Source organism: Syngnathus floridae, unplaced genomic scaffold, assembly GCF_059516105.1.
Source record: "Syngnathus floridae isolate MCC-2025c unplaced genomic scaffold, RoL_Sflo_1.0 HiC_scaffold_84, whole genome shotgun sequence".
NCBI classification, from domain to species: domain Eukaryota; kingdom Metazoa; phylum Chordata; class Actinopteri; order Syngnathiformes; family Syngnathidae; genus Syngnathus; species Syngnathus floridae.
The window spans coordinates 80,148-100,186 of record NW_028284113.1 but is presented as its reverse complement, the minus strand read 5'-3'; the positions used below and the strand labels follow the sequence as shown (position 1 = coordinate 100,186).

Genomic DNA, 20,039 nt, shown 5'->3' with positions numbered 1-20,039 from the left:
GCCCTTCTGCTTGCAGAACATATCCTAGCACAGCTCAAGGTCAGAATTGTTGGGGCACATTGCCGGAGTTCCCCTTGGCTGATGTCGCGTGTCTGTCTACCTTCTCACTTTCAATGTCCAACATCTTCTGTTGAAGTGCTGACTTGGTCACTTTGATGTATTCTAACCACTGAGGAAAGGCTGCTGTCACATAAGCAGAATGCGAGAGCGTGCGTGGACGTGCGCGTTACCTTCTCGGCTAGGGTGAGAAGGGTCCTGGCGTGAATCACGACCACCTGCTCCTCGTTGGTGAGATTCTGCAAGAGCCCAAAGGCACAGCGTCAACAAGCTTCTTTCAGCGCAAAGCCTTCCAAAAGTCACATTTGAGCCGCCGAGTCTCGTGGAGTGCGAACATAAGGAGTTCGACATACACTTACGGCGTTATAGCCCAGGATGTCCAGCTTCTTCATCAGATCACTGATGACGATGTCCGGGGGAAAGGCGCAAGGAGCAATGTAAGGTGTTCTGGGACCTCGGGTTAAGGTTAGGGTTGCGAGGGACGCCTTACGTACGCTCACGCCCTCGGCCTCGCAGTAGATCTGCAAAGGGCTGAGGCCGTCTGGGAAACGGACTTGCAGAAACTTCAAGACGGGGGAGCGCCACTCCCTCTCCTGAAAGGCAGAGGCATGCATCCGTCCGTCCGTCCGTCCGTCCGTCCGTCACATCTCTGGCCTCAACACGCTTGTGCGAGTCTTCCCACCTCCAGCTCCAGGATGCGGAACTCAAGCAGTTCGTTTTGGTCTCGGATATCCTGGATGTGCTCTTTCAGACGCGCTTCTTCCGCCTCCATCCGCCTGACCTGAAAAGACAGTCAGACCTCATCTGCGGGGCTTCCCGACAGGTGTGACGCCAAGCGACTCCGCCCAGCGCCTTTCTTTCCGTCACCTTTTCGGCCAACTGCTGATTGCTCTGACGCAGCAGCTGCTTCTCCTCCACCCACTTGACATTCTAGAAGAGACAAACGCGTGGACAGCTTTGGAATGTTGTGTCATTTTCATCCACAAATTCTTTGGTTGACTGGAAAATGACATTTGCTTTTCTCCGCATTTTCCCAGCCACGTTCGGGGGGGGGGGGGGGGGGGGGGGTTGGTCCAGTAATGCCAGACGGATGAGTGACTGAAGAATGTAGCTATTTTGTCTGAGAAAAAGGTGTGCTCATTGATGAGCTTACCTGTCCTTGTTGCTTCAGCGCTGACTCCAGATCTGCTACTCTGCTTTGATAGTGACCCATTTCTACCATCAGCTTTTCTCTGGTCTGAAAGGAGGAGGAGGGAGGCTCCTCCTCCTCCTTTCAGACCAGAGAACACCCGAGGCTGGGTGAGAACGGGGAGGCTGCGACCCGGCCGGGGGTTGCGGGAAGGGGCGCCACCTTGATCTCCTTCTCGGCGTCGTAGTCCCCTTTCGCTGGTCTGGGCTAGCAGAGCGTAGGCTCGTTGCAGCGCTTGATATTCTTGCGTCAGCTGGCGGTAGCGAAGCTCCGCCTCTTCATGCACACACCAATGCAACACAGCACTAGTACCAGAATCAGTCAGACCGGCGACAAAGCACCCGCGACGCAAAGACGAGTCCGATTCCAGGCTGAAGAGGAATGTTTGGTGCCAATACGCTGGCAGAAATGGCGGGCTACCTCTTCGGGTTCCGTGTCGGGGGTTCTGTCGGTGTGAAAAGACAAGGACGATCCGTCCGAGTCCACCAACACGTCTTCGTCGTAGCCGTAAAATGTTTCGATGACCTGCGGGCGCGGAAGCAAACATCTCTCTGAACAAACTGAAGCGACACCTCACGATGAATCGACGAGAGGAACGATAGCGAGAAAAAGGCCATTTCATCTTGCGCAACACCAAGCAGCCGCAAACAAACAGACTCACCTTGCAGGACCTCACGCTTTGTTCCTCCTCAGAGATTCTCGACGTCGGTATCGTAGCAGCAAATCTCTCTCCTGTCGACACAAATAATCCGCCTTTGAGATTCTTTGGATGCAAAGGGAACGAACGGCTCCGGCGCAGAAACAAACGCGACTCACAATGACATTTCTGACATGAGCTCCTGTCTCCAGAGCCTGAAAAACACGTCACCGGCGATGATTGGAGGGACGCTCGTCTTTTCCAAAAGTGACAACTACAGGGTGTGTCAGGGTTTTCCAGATTATCTTTATCGTATCATTGTGTTGCTTTGACTTTGACTGCGACCTGTAATAAATAATATTAGTTATCCCTTATTTATCCCTATCGCTTATCCCTTCCTACACAAAGTCGTAAAACACCCCTTGCTATGTTTTGACTAGAGGTCAAGGGCTTCCTCTATTCAATCCACTCTTACACCCACCCTGTTTCTCTTAATTAAAATGCTCGTGCAGGAGCCGAGAGTCAGACTTCATTCGTACAACGGATGGACTCTCCACCTGCAGGTGTCCAAAAGAACTTACTTGTCTCCCGTGTGGTTCTTGCAAAATAAGTTGGAGCGAGCGCAACTCTAACAGGGTGCATTTTGCCACTAGCTGCCTACGGACAATGACGCCGCGCTCGCGGCTCATGGTTGACGGGCTGAGCAGCCGGGCAAGTCCGTCGTTTTCAGCGCACAGCGAGTGGCAAAGGCGCTGACAAAACGGGAGCTTTGAGCTGCTGAAAACGGCAAAACAAGTCTAAAGCGTGTTCAAACGCGTGCGCACAATGCTCCTGCTTGAAAGGTCGGAATTTAAGGGGCCAATTTTTTGGATGGCGGCCGCCGGCCAAGCTTTGGACGGAAAAGGTTTCCTGGCGACAGCGAGCGAGCGCGGCGCTGCCGTACGTGCACCGAGTCGCCTGCCTGAAGACCTTGGACAAGTCGTCGATGATGTGCCGCTGCTCCACAACTTGAAGGAACTCCATTTCACCGTCCTGCTGGCCGCAACCGCGGTCCAGGTCATTGAGCGAACTAGGCCTTCTCTGTGGAACACAAATGCAGTGGACTCTGTTGGCACGCCGCCGTTGTCCGCGTCGACTTACCAAGCTTGCCATCTCCTCGTTCTCCTGGGTGACAAAGCGCACTTTGTTTTCAAGGCGACACAGCACCAGCGAGAGTTCTTCATTCTTCCTGCTCAGGCGTTTGTTTTTGTACAGGAGTGGCAGAAACTGGCTTTCTGTTTCTCTCAGTCGCTTTAGCTGCAAGCATGAAGTGCGGGATGTGAAAGACGCACAACACGCGGGCCAGAACGTATCCATTCCTTTTGCATCGGTTTGAACGGAATCGTGGCTTTGGCTCCCAATAAAAGACATCTACCAGGCAACCGACTCGCCGCGCCGCTCAACTAATAAGCAAGCGCAATGGGTGCCTCGCTGGATGGCGCGCATCAAACGTAGCGCAAACCTTCAAGCGTGCCGTCAATAAATTACCAGTTCATTGCGCTCTTCAGAAAGCAGGGCGTTTCGATCCTCCAGTTTCCTGATGACTGCGCTGAGCTCAGCGATTTTCAGATGAAACCGTCGCGTGTCCCGATCCTCCTGAGACTGAAAACGCCCCGCAACACACACACACAAGCACTCGTTCAAAGTTCAAAACTGTTTTTGTGCTACCTTCCTCCAGCAACGAACTAAGTCATGCGTACTGCAAGTGTGTGATGAGGTGGCTTACGCAATGAAGAGGATTGCTAGTAGCGGCGTTGACCCCACTTCCAGGGTAGTTTAGGCCCGCCCTTTGGGAATCCCTCAGGGCAGCGATCTGCTGCTCGGCAGCCTGAGTCTGCAGCTGAAGGCGGTGGACGTGGCCGGCCCCAGGGCTTCATCCAAAACACTAACCGCTCTGTCTTTCAGCTTGATCTCATCCGTCTGGATGTACAAACGGGGAGCGCTCAGGCAGGCGGGCAAACTCATTTGCCAGAATTGTGACAAAAACAAAGAGAGCAACCGGCCAATTTTTTTCTGGAATCGACTAGAACACCTTTGCTGTGACAAAAGCGAAGCGAGCAACCGGACATTTTCTTCTTGTGAAATAGAATAGAATAGAATGCCTTAGGTGTCATTGCACTGCAGGTATACAACGAAATTGGGAACATAGCCACGCACCGCGCATCTGATCAGTCCTACCAGTCGGCGGATCTCCCTCTCGCAGTCTCTCTTGGTTCGGCTCAGCTCCTCCCGATGCTGGTGATGAGCCGATCGGAGCTCGGCCGCTCGGGACTGCCAGGCCTGCTGGGCCGCTGCCAGGGCTTCTTCCGCGCTCCTGGTGGAGGCGACACCGCTCGGTCTCCCGACACCGCCGCGTCTCCTCCACCTCCGCCAGCAAAGCGCCCCCCCTCCTCACCTGAGCAGACATTGCGCCACACCTGGCCGTTGAGACCGCAACGGAGCGCCGCGACGCTTACTGGGGACAAGCTACACAATACGGTAGCGGCCGCATCGAAGCCCGACGTGGCGTGCGGATAGTCAGACACGGATAGAGCGGATCACCTTGTCCATGGAGCCGTCCCTCAGGCTGAGGACCAAGGCATTCAGTCGCTGGATCTCTCCATCTTTGATTTTGATCACTCTCATCAGCTCCATTTCATGCTGCCGCAGTAATGTCTCCCTGGTAATGGCTAACTCTTTCTGCTTCTCCTCATGGAGTTTGCTTTTGAGTTCCGTCATGGCGGCGGTGGCACGGTGGTGCTCCGCCCGCAGGTCCTGACTTCTCTCTCTCTCCAGACAGCTGACCTGACATGACTTAGACTTAGACTTAGACAAACTTTATTGTCATCTTGTCTGCACATGGTGCATACAAAACGAAATTCCGTTGCATACGTCTTACAACAAAGTAGTGATATTGCAGTTGAATAGAAGTAACATACCCTATGAAAATATATATATATACATATATACTATATATATATATATATATATATATATTAAAAATAAGTATAAAGTGCAGCAGTGATAATTATGCAATAGTGCAAGTAGGCAAAACAGTATTCAAGAGTGTGCAGAGGAATGCTAAACCATGTATTAAACTTCTATTTAAAGGGTTTATACAAGTTCAGTAAAGTTGGTAGTGCGAGATAGTGCAAGATAGAGGTCCGTAGTGTCATAAAGTACAGTTCTGTGAATGTGTGATGCAGAGTTCAGTTTAGAGCTCAACAGTTCTAGTGTTCAACAGTCTGATGACAGCAGGGAAAAAGCTGTTGCAGAACCTGGTGGACCTGCAGCGGATGCTGCAAACCTCTTCCCAGAGGGCAGCAGGGAGAACAGTCCATGGTGGGGGTGTGATGGGTCATTGATGATGTTACGGGCACGGGACATGCAGCGCTGAGATGAAATGTCCTGAATGGAGGGAAGAGGAGCCCCTATGATCCTCTCTGCTGTCCTCACCACTCTCCTCACGTTCTTCCAATCGGAGGCGGTGCAGCCTCCACACCACACAGAGAGACAGCTTGTCAGAATGCTCTCTATGGTGCTCCTGTAGAACGTCCTCATGATGGGTGGGGGCAGGTGGGCTCTCCTCATCCTCCGCAGGAAGTACAAGCGCTTCTGTGCCCTCTTGACCAGTGCCGTAGTGTTCATAGTCCAGGTGAGGTCTTCTGTGATGTGGACCCCCAGGAATTTGGTGGTGCTGACCACCTCCACAGCTGAGCTGTTGATGATCAGTGGAGCGTGGTGAGGCTGTTTTTTCCTGAAGTCGACGATGATCTCCTTCATCTTCTCCTCATTCAGGATCAGGCTGTTTTCTCTGCACCAGCCCACCAGCTGCTCCACCTCCTCTCTGTAGTCCAGGTCGTTGTTGTCTCTGATGAGCCCCACCACCGTTGTGTCGTCTGCTGACTTCACGATGTGATTGGTGGTGAACCTGAGGACGCAGTCGTGTGTCATCAGGGTGCACAGCAGGGGGCTCAGGACGCAGCCCTGAAGGGAGCCTGTGCTGAGGGTGATGACATCAGAGGTGTTCTGTCCGACCCGGACTGACTGAGGTCTGTTGGTGAGGAAGTCTAGCAGCCAGTTGCGAAGGGGGGTGTTGAAGCCCAGGTGTTCCAATTTTCCTACCAGATGCTGTGGGATGATGGTGTTAAACGCTGAGCTGAAGTCCAGGAACAGCCTCCGCACATGGGTGTTCTTCTCCTCCAGGTGAGCCAGGCTCAGGTGAAGAACGGAGGAGATGGCGTCCTGAGTGGAGCGGTTTTGCCGGTCGGCAAACTGGAACGGGTCAAATAATAGGGGGAGTCTGGAAACGATGTGACCTTTAAGCAGCCTTTCGAAGCACTTCATCATAACCGGAGTCAGTGCAACAGGCCGGTAATCATTAAATGAGGTGATTTGAGGTTTCTTCGGCACCGGAATGATGGAGGCAGTCTTAAAGCACGCCGGCACTGTGGCTTGGCCCAGCGAGGTGTTAAAAATGTCTGTGATGACCCCAGCCAGATGACTTGCACATTCCCTGAACACACGCCCAGGAATGTTGTCGGGGCCAGGGGCCTTACAGGGGTTGACTCTCCTCAGGGTCTTCAACACATCGGCGGAGTCAAGGCAGAGTACCTCCTCTTCCTGATGGGGGACAGTTTTAACTGCTGGAGTGCCGTTTAGTGCCTCGAACCTCCCAAAGAAGTTATTTAGACCATTTAGAAAGTCAGCATCAACTACACCCACCGGGGGGGGGGAGGGTGAGTTGTAGTCTGTAATCGCCCGTATGCCTTGCCACATACTCCTGATGTTTTTGACGTCGTGGAAACGATCCTGAAATTTTCGACTGCGGTCTCGCTTCGCTATCCTGATGGCACGGTTCAAGTTGGCTCTCGCTGTCCTCAGTGTCTCCTTGTCGCCAGACTTGAAGGCAGAGTTCCGCGCTCGTAGCGTTTGACGTACCTCCTCAGTCATCCAGGGTCGTTGGTTGCCCCGGGTGATGATATTCTTAGTGGTGCTGACGTCCTCGGTGCATTTGTTGATGTAGGCTGACACAGTCATGGCACACGCATGTCTAATCTACATCGGGAAAACTGGGAGGGAGGGAGGCAGGCAGGGAGGCAGGCAGGGAGGCAGGCAGGGAGGCAGGCAGTGTCTGTCTGTTGAGGTTTTCACCTTGTTCTTCTCCTGCTGAAGTTCTAACTGGACGTCCATCAGTTTGGTTCTCAGCTCGTCATTGGCGGCCTGAAGGGCGTCCGTTCGCTCCGCCTTGGCCCGCCCTGCCGGAGCTCGTTTGGACATCTCTTACTCGAGTCTCGCCCGGTCGTCAGTCAGAGATCACAACATTTGTACCTGGAGAGCACAAACGCAGCGCTGTTTTCCACTGGCTTCGAACTTCAACTTCAATCGGTACCGTAACTTACAACATCATAAACATAGAACTAGCTTGACTTATTCATTGAATAAATGCATTTGGTTCTTCAAAACTGCATCACGCAACATAGCGTGACCGAGACGGCCGTTATCCACCTGCGTGAAGTTATTTGGTGAAATGAATGAGATGTTTAAGACACCATCGTTCTGTCTCTATGTAGATGAAGGTAAATAATCGATTGCTGAAGGTCCAAAGGTGTTGTGATAAACAAATAAACATATTAGTGATTAGTGACATATTTGTGATAAACATATTAGGCAGGATAATCACATATGTTAACGTGACTGCCCACACTGTATTTATTTATGGTTATTTGTTAAATCGAGTACTGTTAGACATGAAATAGGAAGTGTTTAACATAAATGGAAGACGAAAGGGGTACTCACCATTGTAGCTCCTGCTGGTCAATGATACGAGCCTCTTCTTGCAGTGGAAAACATACAGCCAACAAACACCGTGGAACCTAAAGGAATGAAATTAAACATTAACATTTCGCAACGCAAACTACACAAACGTAAATCTTTTTAAACACAATGAGTTGTACTTACCGTGTACGCTCTAGACGGTCCACTTGCAAGCGGAAAATAAAGATATTTCTGTTGATAATCGTCGTGTTTGTATCCGGTGTCTCGCTCAAGGCCATTGCGCCCACAGATTTGAATTTTGGCGAGAGTTCAGCCTATTGACGTCATTTCCGCGGTGTAATACCCGCATATCTGAAACGGCAAAGTTAAGAGTAGAGTTAAATAAAGTTTTTAGTCAACGCAATAATTTACAACCGTTGACCAGTCGAAATAATCGTCGAAATTTGGCGTCTGTGGCTGGAAGCAGACGCCGAGTTCGACATTCCTCCCAAACGCCACACTCCCTTGCTTTTCAGGGCTAAAAAAAAACAGTTGTAATTACCTTGTACGCTCTAGACGGTCAAGTTGCAAGCTGAAAACAAAAATATTTGCCTTGTTAGTCATCGTGTTACTAACAGCTGTGTCTTGTTTGCCAGAACTGCCGCTTTCCTACTTCCTGTTGCAAGCCACGCCCACGGATTATAATTTTGCCGTGAGTTCCGCCTATTGACGTCATGTCCGCGTCACATGACTGCGACGTAATATTATCTAAAACTGTTTGTGCGGTATTGTGTTGTTCTGTGCGGTATTGTGTTATTCTGTGCGGCGTCGTGTTGTTCTGTGCGGCGTCGTGTTGTTAGTGCGACGTCGTGTTGTTCAGTGCGGCATGGTGTTGTTCAGTGCGGCATGGTGTTGTTCAGTGCGGCATGGTGTTGTTCAGTGCGGCATAATGTTGTTCAGTGCGGCATAATGTTGTTCAGTGCGGCATGGTGTTGTTCAGTGCGGCATGGTGTTGTTCAGTGCGGCATGGTGTTGTTCAGTGCGGCATAATGTTGTTCAGTGCGCCATAATGTTGTTCAGTGCGGCATGGTGTTGTTCAGTGCGGGATGGTGTTGTTCAGTGCAGGATGGTGTTGTTCAGTGCGGCACGGTGTTGTTCAATGCGGCATGGTGTTGTTCAGTGCGGGATGGTGTTGTTCAGTGCGGCATGGTGTTGTTCAGTGCGGCATAATGTTGTTCAGTGCGGCATGGTGTTGTTCAGTGCGGCATGGTGTTGTTCAGTGCGGCATGGTGTTGTTCAGTGCGGCATGGTGTTGTTCAGTGCGGAATGGTGTTGTTCAGTGCGGCATGGTGTTGTTCAGTCCGGGATGGTGTTGTTCAATGCGGGATCGTGTTGTTCAGTGCGGGGTGGTGTTGTTCAGTGCGGGATGGTGTTGTTCAGTGCGGCATGGTGTTGTTCAATGCGGCATGGTGTTGTTCAGTGCGGGATGGTGTTGTTCATTGCGGCATGGTGTTGTTCAGTGCGGCATGGTGTTGTTCAGTGCGGCATGGTGTTGTTCAGTGCGGCATGGTGTTGTTCAGTGCGGCATAATGTTGTTCAGTGCGGCATGGTGTTGTTCAGTGTGGAAAGGTGTTGTTCAGTGCAGGATGGTGTTGTTCAGTGCGGCATGGTGTTGTTCAATGCAGGATCGTGTTGTTCAGTGCAGCATAATGTTGTTCAGTGCAGCATGGTGATGTTCAGTGCGGCATGGTGTTGTTCAATGCGGCATGGTGTTGTTCACTGCGGGATGGTGTTGTTCAATGCGGGATCGTGTTGTTCAGTGCGGCATAATGTTGTTCAGTGCAGCATGGTGTTGTTCAGTGCGGCATGGTGTTGTTCAGTGCGACATAATGTTGTTTAGTGCGGCATAATGTTGTTCAGTGCGGCATAATGTTGTTCAGTGCGGCATGGTGTTGTTCAGTGCGGCATGGTGTTGTTCAGTGCGGCATGGTGTTGTTCAGTGCAGGATGGTGTTGTTCAGTGCGGCATGGTGTTGTTCAATGCGGCATGGTGTTGTTCAGTGCGGGATGGTGTTGTTCAGTGCAGGATGGTGTTGTTCAGTGCGGCATGGTGTTGTTCAGTGCGGAATGGTGTTGTTCAGTGCAGGATGGTGTTGTTCAATGCGGGATCGTGTTGTTCAGTGCGGCATGGTGTTGTTCAGTGCGGCATGGTGTTGTTCAGTGCGGCATAATGTTGTTCAGTGCGGCATGGTGTTGTTCAGTGCGGCATGGTGTTGTTCAGTGCGGCATGGTGTTGTTCAGTGCGGCATGGTGTTGTTCAGTGCGGCATAATGTTGTCCAGTGCGCCATAATGTTGTTCAGTGCGGCATGGTGTTGTTTAGTGCGGGATGGTGTTGTTCAGTGCAGGATGGTGTTGTTCAGTGCGGCATGGTGTTGTTCAATGCGGCATGGTGTTGTTCAGTGCGGGATGGTGTTGTTCAGTGCGGCATGGTGTTGTTCAGTGCGGCGTAATGTTGTTCAGTGCGGCATGGTGTTGTTCAGTGCGGCATGGTGTTGTTCAGTGCGGCATGGTGTTGTTCAGTGCGGCATGGTGTTGTTCAGTGCGGAATGGTGTTGTTCAGTGCGGCATGGTGTTGTTCAGTGCGGGATGGTGTTGTTCAATGCGGGATCGTGTTGTTCAGTGCGGGGTGGTGTTGTTCAGTGCAGGATGGTGTTGTTCAGTGCAGGATGGTGTTGTTCAGTGCGGCATGGTGTTGTTCAATGCAGGATCGTGTTGTTCAGTGCAGCATAATGTTGTTCAGTGCAGCATGGTGTTGTTCAGTGCGGCATGGTGTTGTTCAATGCGGCATGGTGTTGTTCAGTGCGGGATGGTGTTGTTCAGTGCGGCATGGTGTTTTTCAGTGCGGCATAATGTTGTTCAGTGCGGCATGGTGTTGTTCAGTGCGGCATGGTGTTGTTCAGTGCAGGATGGTGTTGTTCAGTGCGGCATGGTGTTGTTCAATGCAGGATCGTGTTGTTCAGTGCAGCATAATGTTGTTCAGTGCAGCATGGTGTTGTTCAGTGCGGCATGGTGTTGTTCAATGCGGCATGGTGTTGTTCACTGCGGGATGGTGTTGTTCAATGCGGGATCGTGTTGTTCAGTGCGGCATAATGTTGTTCAGTGCAGCATGGTGTTGTTCAGTGCGGCATGGTGTTGTTCAGTGCGACATAATGTTGTTTAGTGCGGCATAATGTTGTTCAGTGCGGCATAATGTTGTTCAGTGCGGCATGGTGTTGTTCAGTGCGGCATGGTGTTGTTCAGTGCGGCATGGTGTTGTTCAGTGCAGGATGGTGTTGTTCAGTGCGGCATGGTGTTGTTTAATGCGGCATGGTGTTGTTCAGTGCGGGATGGTGTTGTTCAGTGCAGGATGGTGTCGTTCAGTGCGGCATGGTGTTGTTCAGTGCGGAATGGTGTTGTTCAGTGCGGCATGGTGTTGTTCAGTGCGGCATGGTGTTGTTCAGTGCAGGATGGTGTTGTTCAATGCGGGATCGTGTTGTTCAGTGCGGCATGGTGTTGTTCAGTGCGGCATGGTGTTGTTCAGTGCGGCATAATGTTGTTCAGTGCGGCATGGTGTTGTTCAGTGCGGCATGGTGTTGTTCAGTGCGGCATGGTGTTGTTCAGTGCGGCATGGTGTTGTTCAGTGCGGCATAATGTTGTCCAGTGCGCCATAATGTTGTTCAGTGCGGCATGGTGTTGTTTAGTGCGGGATGGTGTTGTTCAGTGCAGGATGGTGTTGTTCAGTGCGGCATGGTGTTGTTCAATGCGGCATGGTGTTGTTCAGTGCGGGATGGTGTTGTTCAGTGCGGCATGGTGTTGTTCAGTGCGGCATAATGTTGTTCAGTGCGGCATGGTGTTGTTCAGTGCGGCATGGTGTTGTTCAGTGCGGCATGGTGTTGTTCAGTGCGGCATGGTGTTGTTCAGTGCGGAATGGTGTTGTTCAGTGCGGCATGGTGTTGTTCAGTGCGGGATGGTGTTCAATGCGGGATCGTGTTGTTCAGTGCGGGGTGGTGTTGTTCAGTGCAGGATGGTGTTGTTCAGTGCAGGATGGTGTTGTTCAGTGCGGCATGGTGTTGTTCAATGCAGGATCGTGTTGTTCAGTGCAGCATAATGTTGTTCAGTGCAGCATGGTGTTGTTCAGTGCGGCATGGTGTTGTTCAATGCGGCATGGTGTTGTTCAGTGCGGGATGGTGTTGTTCAGTGCGGCATGGTGTTTTTCAGTGCGGCATAATGTTGTTCAGTGCGGCATGGTGTTGTTCAGTGCGGCATGGTGTTGTTCAGTGCGACATAATGTTGTTCAGTGCGGCATAATGTTGTTCAGTGCGGCATGGTGTTGTTCAGTGCGGCATGGTGTTGTTCAGTGCGGCATGGTGTTGTTCAGTGCGGCATGGTGTTGTTCAGTGCAGGATGGTGTTGTTCAGTGCAGGATGGTGTTGTTCAATGCGGCATGGTGTTGTTCAGTGCGGGATGGTGTTGTTCAGTGCAGGATGGTGTTGTTCAGTGCGGCATGGTGTTGTTCAGTGCGGAATGGTGTTGTTCAGTGCGGCATGGTGTTGTTCAGTGCGGCATGGTGTTGTTCAGTGCAGGATGGTGTTGTTCAATGCGGGATGGTGTTGTTCAGTGCGGGATGGTGTTGTTCAGTGCAGGATGGTGTTGTTCAGTGCGGCATGGTGTTGTTTAATGCGGCATGGTGTTGTTCAGTGCAGGATGGTGTTGTTCAGTGCGGCATGGTGTTGTTCAATGCGGCATGGTGTTGTTCAATGCGGCATGGTGTTGTTCAGTGCGGCATGGTGTTGTTCAGTGCGGCATGGTGTTGTTCAGTGCAGCGTAATGTTGTTCAGTGCGGCATGGTGTTGTTCAGTGCGGAATGGTTTTGTTCAGTGCGGCATGGTGTTGTTCAGTGCAGGATGGTGTTGTTCAGTGCGGCATGGTGTTGCTCAGTGCGGCATGGTGTTGTTCAGTGCGGGATGGTGTTGTTCATTGCGGCATGGTGTTGTTCAGTGCGGCATGGTGTTGTTCAGTGCGGCATGGTGTTGTTCAGTGCGGCATAATGTTGTTCAGTGCGCCATAATGTTGTTCAGTGCGGCATGGTGTTGTTCAGTGCGGGATGGTGTTGTTCAGTGCAGGATGGTGTTGTTCAGTGCGGCATGGTGTTGTTCAGTGCGGCATGGTGTTGTTCAGTGCGGCATAATGTTGTTCAGTGCGGCATAATGTTGTTCAGTGCGGGATGGTGTTGTTCATTGCGGCATGGTGTTGTTCAGTGCGGCATGGTGTTGTTCAGTGCGGCATGGTGTTGTTCAGTGCGGGATGGTGTTGTTCAGTGCAGGATGGTGTTGTTCAGTGCGGCATGGTGTTGTTCAGTGCGGCATGGTGTTGTTCATTTCGGCATAATGTTGTTCAGTGCGGCATAATGTTGTTTAGTGCGGCATGGTGTTGTTCAGTGCGGGATGGTGTTGTTCAGTGCGTTATAATGTTGTTCAGTGCGGCATGGTGTTGTTCAGTGCGGCATGGTGTTGTTCAGTGCGGCATGGTGTTGTTCAGTGCGGCATAATGTTGTTCAGTGCGGCATAATGTTGTTCAGTGCGGCATGGTGTTGTTCAGTGCGGGATGGTGTTGTTCAGTGCGGGATGGTGTTGTTCAGTGCGGCATGGTGTTTAATGCGGAATGGTGTTGTTCAGTGCAGGATGGTGTTGTTCAGTGCGGCATGGTGTTGTTCAGTGCGGCATAATGTTGTTCAGTGCGGCATGGTGTTGTTCAGTGCGGCATGGTGTTGTTCAGTGCGGCATGGTGTTGTTCAGTGCGGCATAATGTTGTTCAGTGCGGCATGGTGTTGTTCAGTGCGGCATGGTGTTGTTCAGTGCGGCATAATGTTCAGTGCGGCATAATGTTGTTCAGTGCGGCATGGTGTTGTTCAGTGCGGGATGGTGTTGTTCAGTGCAGGATGGTGTTGTTCAGTGCGGCATGGTGTTCAGTGCGGGATGGTGTCTTTCAGTGCGGCATGGTGTCGTTCAGTGCGGCATGGTGTCTTTCAGTGCGGCATGGTGTCGTTCAGTGAGGCATGGTGTTGTTCAGTGCGGCATGGTGTTGTTTAGTGCGGCATGGTGTTGTTCAGTGCGGGATGGTGTTGTTCAGTGTGGCATGGTGTTCAGTGCGGCATGGTGTTGTTCAGTGCGGTATCGTGTTGTTCAGTGCGGTATCGTGTTTCTCAGTGCGGTATCGTGTTGTTCAGTGCAGTATCGTTGTGTTGTTCGTATTGTGTTTAACACTTAGCCTCTAACACTTAGCCTCTAACACTTAGCCTCTAGCATCTAGAAGGTAAATAAATAGGAAGGAAGGACTCACCGGTGACGTCTTCGCCCACGTCCAAGCGTTGTACTTTGTATTTTCATCCTTCTGACAGTGGAAAACATAGCCAACAAACACCGTGGAACCTAAACGAATGAAAGAAAACTATCATTTGGCCACAACCAACATTCACAGATACAACACAATGTGACGTGCGGGGTTGAGGTTAAAGGTTGAGTGAAGGGCCCTCGTTTTAAACTACTTTTTTGAAAAGGATTGGGAACAAGTAAGACGTATTTAATTTATTTAATGGGAAGTAGTAAGAGCTATTGAATTTAATCTATGTATTATATTCTATTGTATTGTATTCTGTTGTATTCTTTTGGATTGTATTCACACTAACCCCACTAAAACTTCAGCCCACAAAAACTCGCCTCTGGCGCCTAGCCTCTGGCACTTAGCCTCTAACACTTAGCCTTTAACACTTAGCCTTTAACACTTAGCCTTTAACACTTAGCCTAGAAGGTGAATAAATAGGGTTAAAGGTTGAGTGAAGGGACCTCGTTTTAAACTACTTTTTTGTAAAGGAGTGGGAACAAGTAAGACGTATTTAATTTATTTAATGGGAAGTAGTAAGACTTATTAAATTTATTTAATCTACTTTTCTTCCCAGGCAAAATTTGATGTGCTGCAATTCCAAATTTCCAAAGTGAATGAAGGAATGAAGTCCTTTAAATTATGATTTTGTATAAATACTAGGCATTAACACAAAATCGACGGCACAAAATGGGCAGACTTTACTTGTTTGAAAAGGACTGGTTACAAGACAGACTTTTTTAATTTATTTAATGGGAAGAAGACTTATTTAGTTTAATTGATCTATTTTTGTTCCCTGGCAAAATTCGATTTGCTGCAATTCCAAATTTCCAAAGTGAATGAAGGAAAGAAGTCGTTTAAATTATGATTTTGTTTAAATACTAGGCATAGACACAAAATCTACGGCACAAAATGGGCAGACTTTACTTGTTTGAAGAGGACTGGTTACAAGACAGACTTTTCTGATTTATTTAATGGGAAGAAGACTTATTTAGTTTATTTAATCTATTTTTGTTCCCTGGCAAAATTGGATTTGCTGAAATTGTATTTTGCCAAATCTTGCCTTGAGACCTGATAGGAAGTATTAAACGCTTAGTTAAATCAATACAAGTTGGTAATAAGAGCGAGTAATGTTGGTTGAACCGATGAATGAAGGTTGAAAGCAATTTAAATTATGACTTTGTATAAATACTAGATATTAACAGAACATCTACTGCGCGAAATGGGCAGAGTTTACTTGTTTGAGAAGGAGTGGCTTATTCAAAACTAAGATTTATTTAATCTGTTTGTTCCCAGGCAAAATTGGATGTGATGCAATTCCAAATTTCACCACATGATGGTGCCCAATTTTGACTTCATAGGACATATTAAACACTTAGCTTGTTATTATGTTCAAGGTAATCAGATTTGTTTATTATTCTAATGGCCTCTTCAAAACTATTCTGGATTACTACTTTGGATCTATTCTACATTACTTGGCAACAACATACTCTGTAACAGATTAGGCAGTATAATCATATCTGTTAACTTGAGAGTGCCCACACTCAATCTACTTATCGTGATGTGTTAAATCAATTACTGTTAGACATTATTTGTCTGATAATCTACCAAATCTTTGAATTGAAGAATTTGTGATTTAATTAATAGCTTGTTGTTATGTTAAGGGTAATCAGACTTGTATATAATTCTAACGGCCTTCTTTTGAAAACTATTCTGAATTACAACTTTGGATCTTATATTACTTTGCAACAATCTACTCCGTGACAGATTAGGCAGTATAATCACATATGTTAACTTCAGTGCCCACACTGTATTTATTTATGGTTATTTGTTAAATCAAGTACTGTTAGACATGAAATAGGAAGTGTTTAACATAAATGTTATGGCTACTCACCATTGTAGCTCGCTCCTGGTCAATGATACGAGCCTCTTCTTGCAGTGGAAAACTTGCAGCCAACAAACACCGTGGAACCTAAAGGAATGAAATTAAACATTAACATTTCGCCTCGACCAATTTTCACACGTACAACGCAACGCGGCTACACTTCTGCTATTACAAACGTAAATCTCCTTAAACACAATGAGTGTTACTTACCGTGTACGCTCTAGACGGTCCAGTTGCAAGCAGAAAATAAAGATATTTCTGTTGATAATCGTCGCTGCTCAGTGGCTCACGGCCATCGCGCCAACAGATTTGAATTTTGGCGGAGGTTCGGGCAATTACGTCATATCCACGGCACATGACTGCGACGTAATACCCGCTTATCTGAAACGGCAGTTAAAAGTAGAGTTACATCAAGTTTTCTTGGAACCTAAACGAATGAAAGAAAACTATCATTTGGCCACAACCAACATTCACAGATACAACACAACGTGCGGGGTTGGGGTTAAAGATTGAGTGAAGGGCCCTCGTTTTAAACTACTGTTTTGAAAAGGAGTGGGAACAAGTAAGACGTATTTAATTTATTTAATGGGAAGTAGTAAGACTTATTAAATTTATTTAATCTACTTTTCTTCCCAGGCAAAATTTGATGTGCTGCAATTCCAAATTTCCAAAGTGAATGAAGGAATGAAGTCCTTTAAATTATGATTTTGTATAAATACTAGGCATTAACACAAAATCGACGGCACAAAATGGGCAGACTTTACTTGTTTGAAAAGGACTGGTTACAAGACAGACTTTTTTAATTTATTTAATGGGAAGAAGACTTATTTAGTTTAATTGATCTATTTTTGTTCCCTGCCAAAATTCGATTTGCTGCAATTCCAAATTTCCAAAGTGAATGAAGGAAAGAAGTCGTTTAAATTATGATTTTGTTTAAATACTAGGCATAGACACAAAATCTACGGCACAAAATGGGCAGACTTTACTTGTTTGAAGAGGACTGGTTACAAGACAGACTTTTCTGATTTATTTAATGGGAAGAGGACTTATTTAGTTTATTTAATCTATTTTTGTTCCCTGGCAAAATTGGATTTGCTGAAATTGTATTTTGCCAAATCTCGATTTGAGACCTGATAGGAAGTATTAAACGCTTAGTTAAATCAATACAAGTTGGTAATAAGAGCGAGTAATGTTGGTTGAACCGATGAATGAAGGTTGAAAGCAATTTAAATTATGACTTTGTATAAATACTAGATATTAACAGAACATCTACTGCGCAAAATGGGCAGAGTTTACTTCTTTGAGAAGGAGTGGCTTATTCAAAACTAAGATTTATGTAATCTGTTTGTTCCCAGGCAAAATTGGATGTGATGCAATTCCAAATTTCACCACATGATGGTGCCCAATTTTGACTTCATAGGACATATTAAACACTTAGCTTGTTATTATGTTCAAGGTAATCAGATTTGTTTATCATTCTAATGGCCTCTTCAAAACTATTCTGGATTACTACTTTGGATCTATTCTACATTACTTGGCAACAACATACTCTGTAACAGATTAGGCAGTATAATCACATATGTTAACTTGAGAGTGCCCACACTCAATCTACTTATCGTGATGTGTTAAATCAATTACTGTTAGACATTATTTGTCTGATAATCTACCAAATCTTTGAATTGAAGAATTTGTGATTTAATTAATAGCTTGTTCAGGGTAATCAGACTTGTATATAATTCTAATGGCCTTCTTTTGAAAACTATTCTGAATTACAACTTTGGATCTTATATTACTTTGCAACAATCTACTCCGTGACAGATTAGGCAGTATAATCACATATGTTAACTTCAGTGCCCACACTGTATTTATTTATGGTTATTTGTTAAATCAAGTACTGTTAGACATGAAATAGGAAGTGTTTAACATAAATGTTATGGCTACTCACCATTGTAGCTCGCTCCTGGTCAATGATACGAGCCTCTTCTTGCAGTGGAAAACTTGCAGCCAACAAACACCGTGGAACCTAAAGGAATGAAATTAAACATTAACATTTCGCCTCGACCAATTTTCACACGTACAACGCAACGCGGCTACACTTCTGCTATTACAAACGTAAATCTCCTTAAACACAATGAGTGTTACTTACCGTGTACGCTCTAGACGGTCCAGTTGCAAGCAGAAAATAAAGATATTTCTGTTGATAATCGTCGCTGCTCAGTGGCTCACGGCCATCGCGCCAACAGATTTGAATTTTGGCGGAGGTTCGGGCAATTACGTCATATCCGCGGCATTTGACTGCGACGTAATACCCGCTTATCTGAAACGGCAGTTAAAAGTAGAGTTACATCAAGTTTTCTTGGAACCTAAACGAATGAAAGAAAACTATCATTTGGCCACAACCAACATTCACAGATACAACACAACGTGCGGGGTTGAGGTTAAAGATTGAGTGAAGGGCCCTCGTTTTAAACTACTGTTTTGAAAAGGAGTGGGAACAAGTAAGACGTATTTAATTTATTTAATGGGAAGTAGTAAGACTTATTAAATTTATTTAATCTACTTTTCTTCCCAGGCAAAATTTGATGTGCTGCAATTCCAAATTTCCAAAGTGAATGAAGGAATGAAGTCCTTTAAATTATGATTTTGTATAAATACTAGGCATTAACACAAAATCGACGGCACAAAATGGGCAGACTTTACTTGTTTGAAAAGGACTGGTTACAAGACAGACTTTTTTAATTTATTTAATGGGAAGAAGACTTATTTAGTTTAATTGATCTATTTTTGTTCCCTGCCAAAATTCGATTTGCTGCAATTCCAAATTTCCAAAGTGAATGAAGGAAAGAAGTCGTTTAAATTATGATTTTGTTTAAATACTAGGCATAGACACAAAATCTACGGCACAAAATGGGCAGACTTTACTTGTTTGAAGAGGACTGGTTACAAGACAGACTTTTCTGATTTATTTAATGGGAAGAGGACTTATTTAGTTTATTTAATCTATTTTTGTTCCCTGGCAAAATTGGATTTGCTGAAATTGTATTTTGCCAAATCTCGATTTGAGACCTGATAGGAAGTATTAAACGCTTAGTTAAATCAATACAAGTTGGTAAGAAGAGCGAGTAATGTTGGTTGAACCGATGAATGAAGGTTGAAAGCAATTTAAATTATGACTTTGTATAAATACTAGATATTAACAGAACATCTACTGCGCAAAATGGGCAGAGTTTACTTGTTTGAGAAGGAGTGGCTTATTCAAAACTAAGATTTATGTAATCTGTTTGTTCCCAGGCAAAATTGGATGTGATGCAATTCCAAATTTCACCACATGATGGTGCCCAATTTTGACTTCATAGGACATATTAAACACTTAGCTTGTTATTATGTTCAAGGTAATCAGATTTGTTTATCATTCTAATGGCCTCTTCAAAACTATTCTGGATTACTACTTTGGATCTATTCTACATTACTTGGCAACAACATACTCTGTAACAGATTAGGCAGTATAATCACATAGGTTAACTTGAGAGTGCCCACACTCAATCTACTTATCGTGATGTGTTAAATCAATTACTGTTAGACATTATTTGTCTGATAATCTACCAAATCTTTGAATTGAAGAATTTGTGATTTAATTAATAGCTTGTTCGGGGTAATCAGACTTGTATATAATTCTAATGGCCTTCTTTTGAAAACTATTCTGAATTACAACTTTGGATCTTATATTACTTTGCAACAATCTACTCGGTGACAGATTAGGCAGTATAATCACATATGTTAACTTCAGTGCCCACACTGTATTTATTTATGGTTATTTGTTAAATCAAGTACTGTTAGACATGAAATAGGAAGTGTTTAACATAAATGTTATGGCTACTCACCATTGTAGCTCGCTCCTGGTCAATGATATGAGCCTCTTCTTGCAGTGGAAAACTTGCAGCCAACAAACACCGTGGAACCTAAAGGAATGAAATTAAACATTAACATTTCGCCCGGACCAACATTCACACGTACAACGCAACGCGGCTACACTTCTGCTATTACAAACGTAAATCTCCTTAAACACAACGAGTGTTACT

General features: G+C 46.5%; 1 protein-coding gene and 1 long non-coding RNA gene across 2 annotated transcripts; both read right to left on the bottom strand.

Annotated features, from left to right (window-relative positions):
• Positions 1-356: 356 nt before the first annotated feature.
• Positions 357-982, bottom strand: LOC148377820 (janus kinase and microtubule-interacting protein 3-like). The gene is made up of 3 exons (XM_088368126.1): positions 925-982; positions 740-838; positions 357-650 (listed from the first exon to the last, which is right to left on the bottom strand). Exons 2-3 carry the CDS (start codon positions 827-829, stop codon positions 357-359), a joined length of 384 nt encoding a protein of 127 aa, XP_088224252.1. The 5' UTR covers positions 830-838; positions 925-982.
• Positions 983-1,370: 388 nt separating this feature from the next.
• On the bottom strand, positions 1,371-16,275 carry LOC148377819 (uncharacterized). The gene is made up of 4 exons (XR_015856406.1): positions 16,171-16,275; positions 15,970-16,047; positions 14,037-14,125; positions 1,371-1,551 (listed from the first exon to the last, which is right to left on the bottom strand). It is a non-coding gene; the product is annotated as an uncharacterized LOC148377819 (long non-coding RNA).
• Between the last annotated feature and the right edge of the window lie 3,764 nt (positions 16,276-20,039).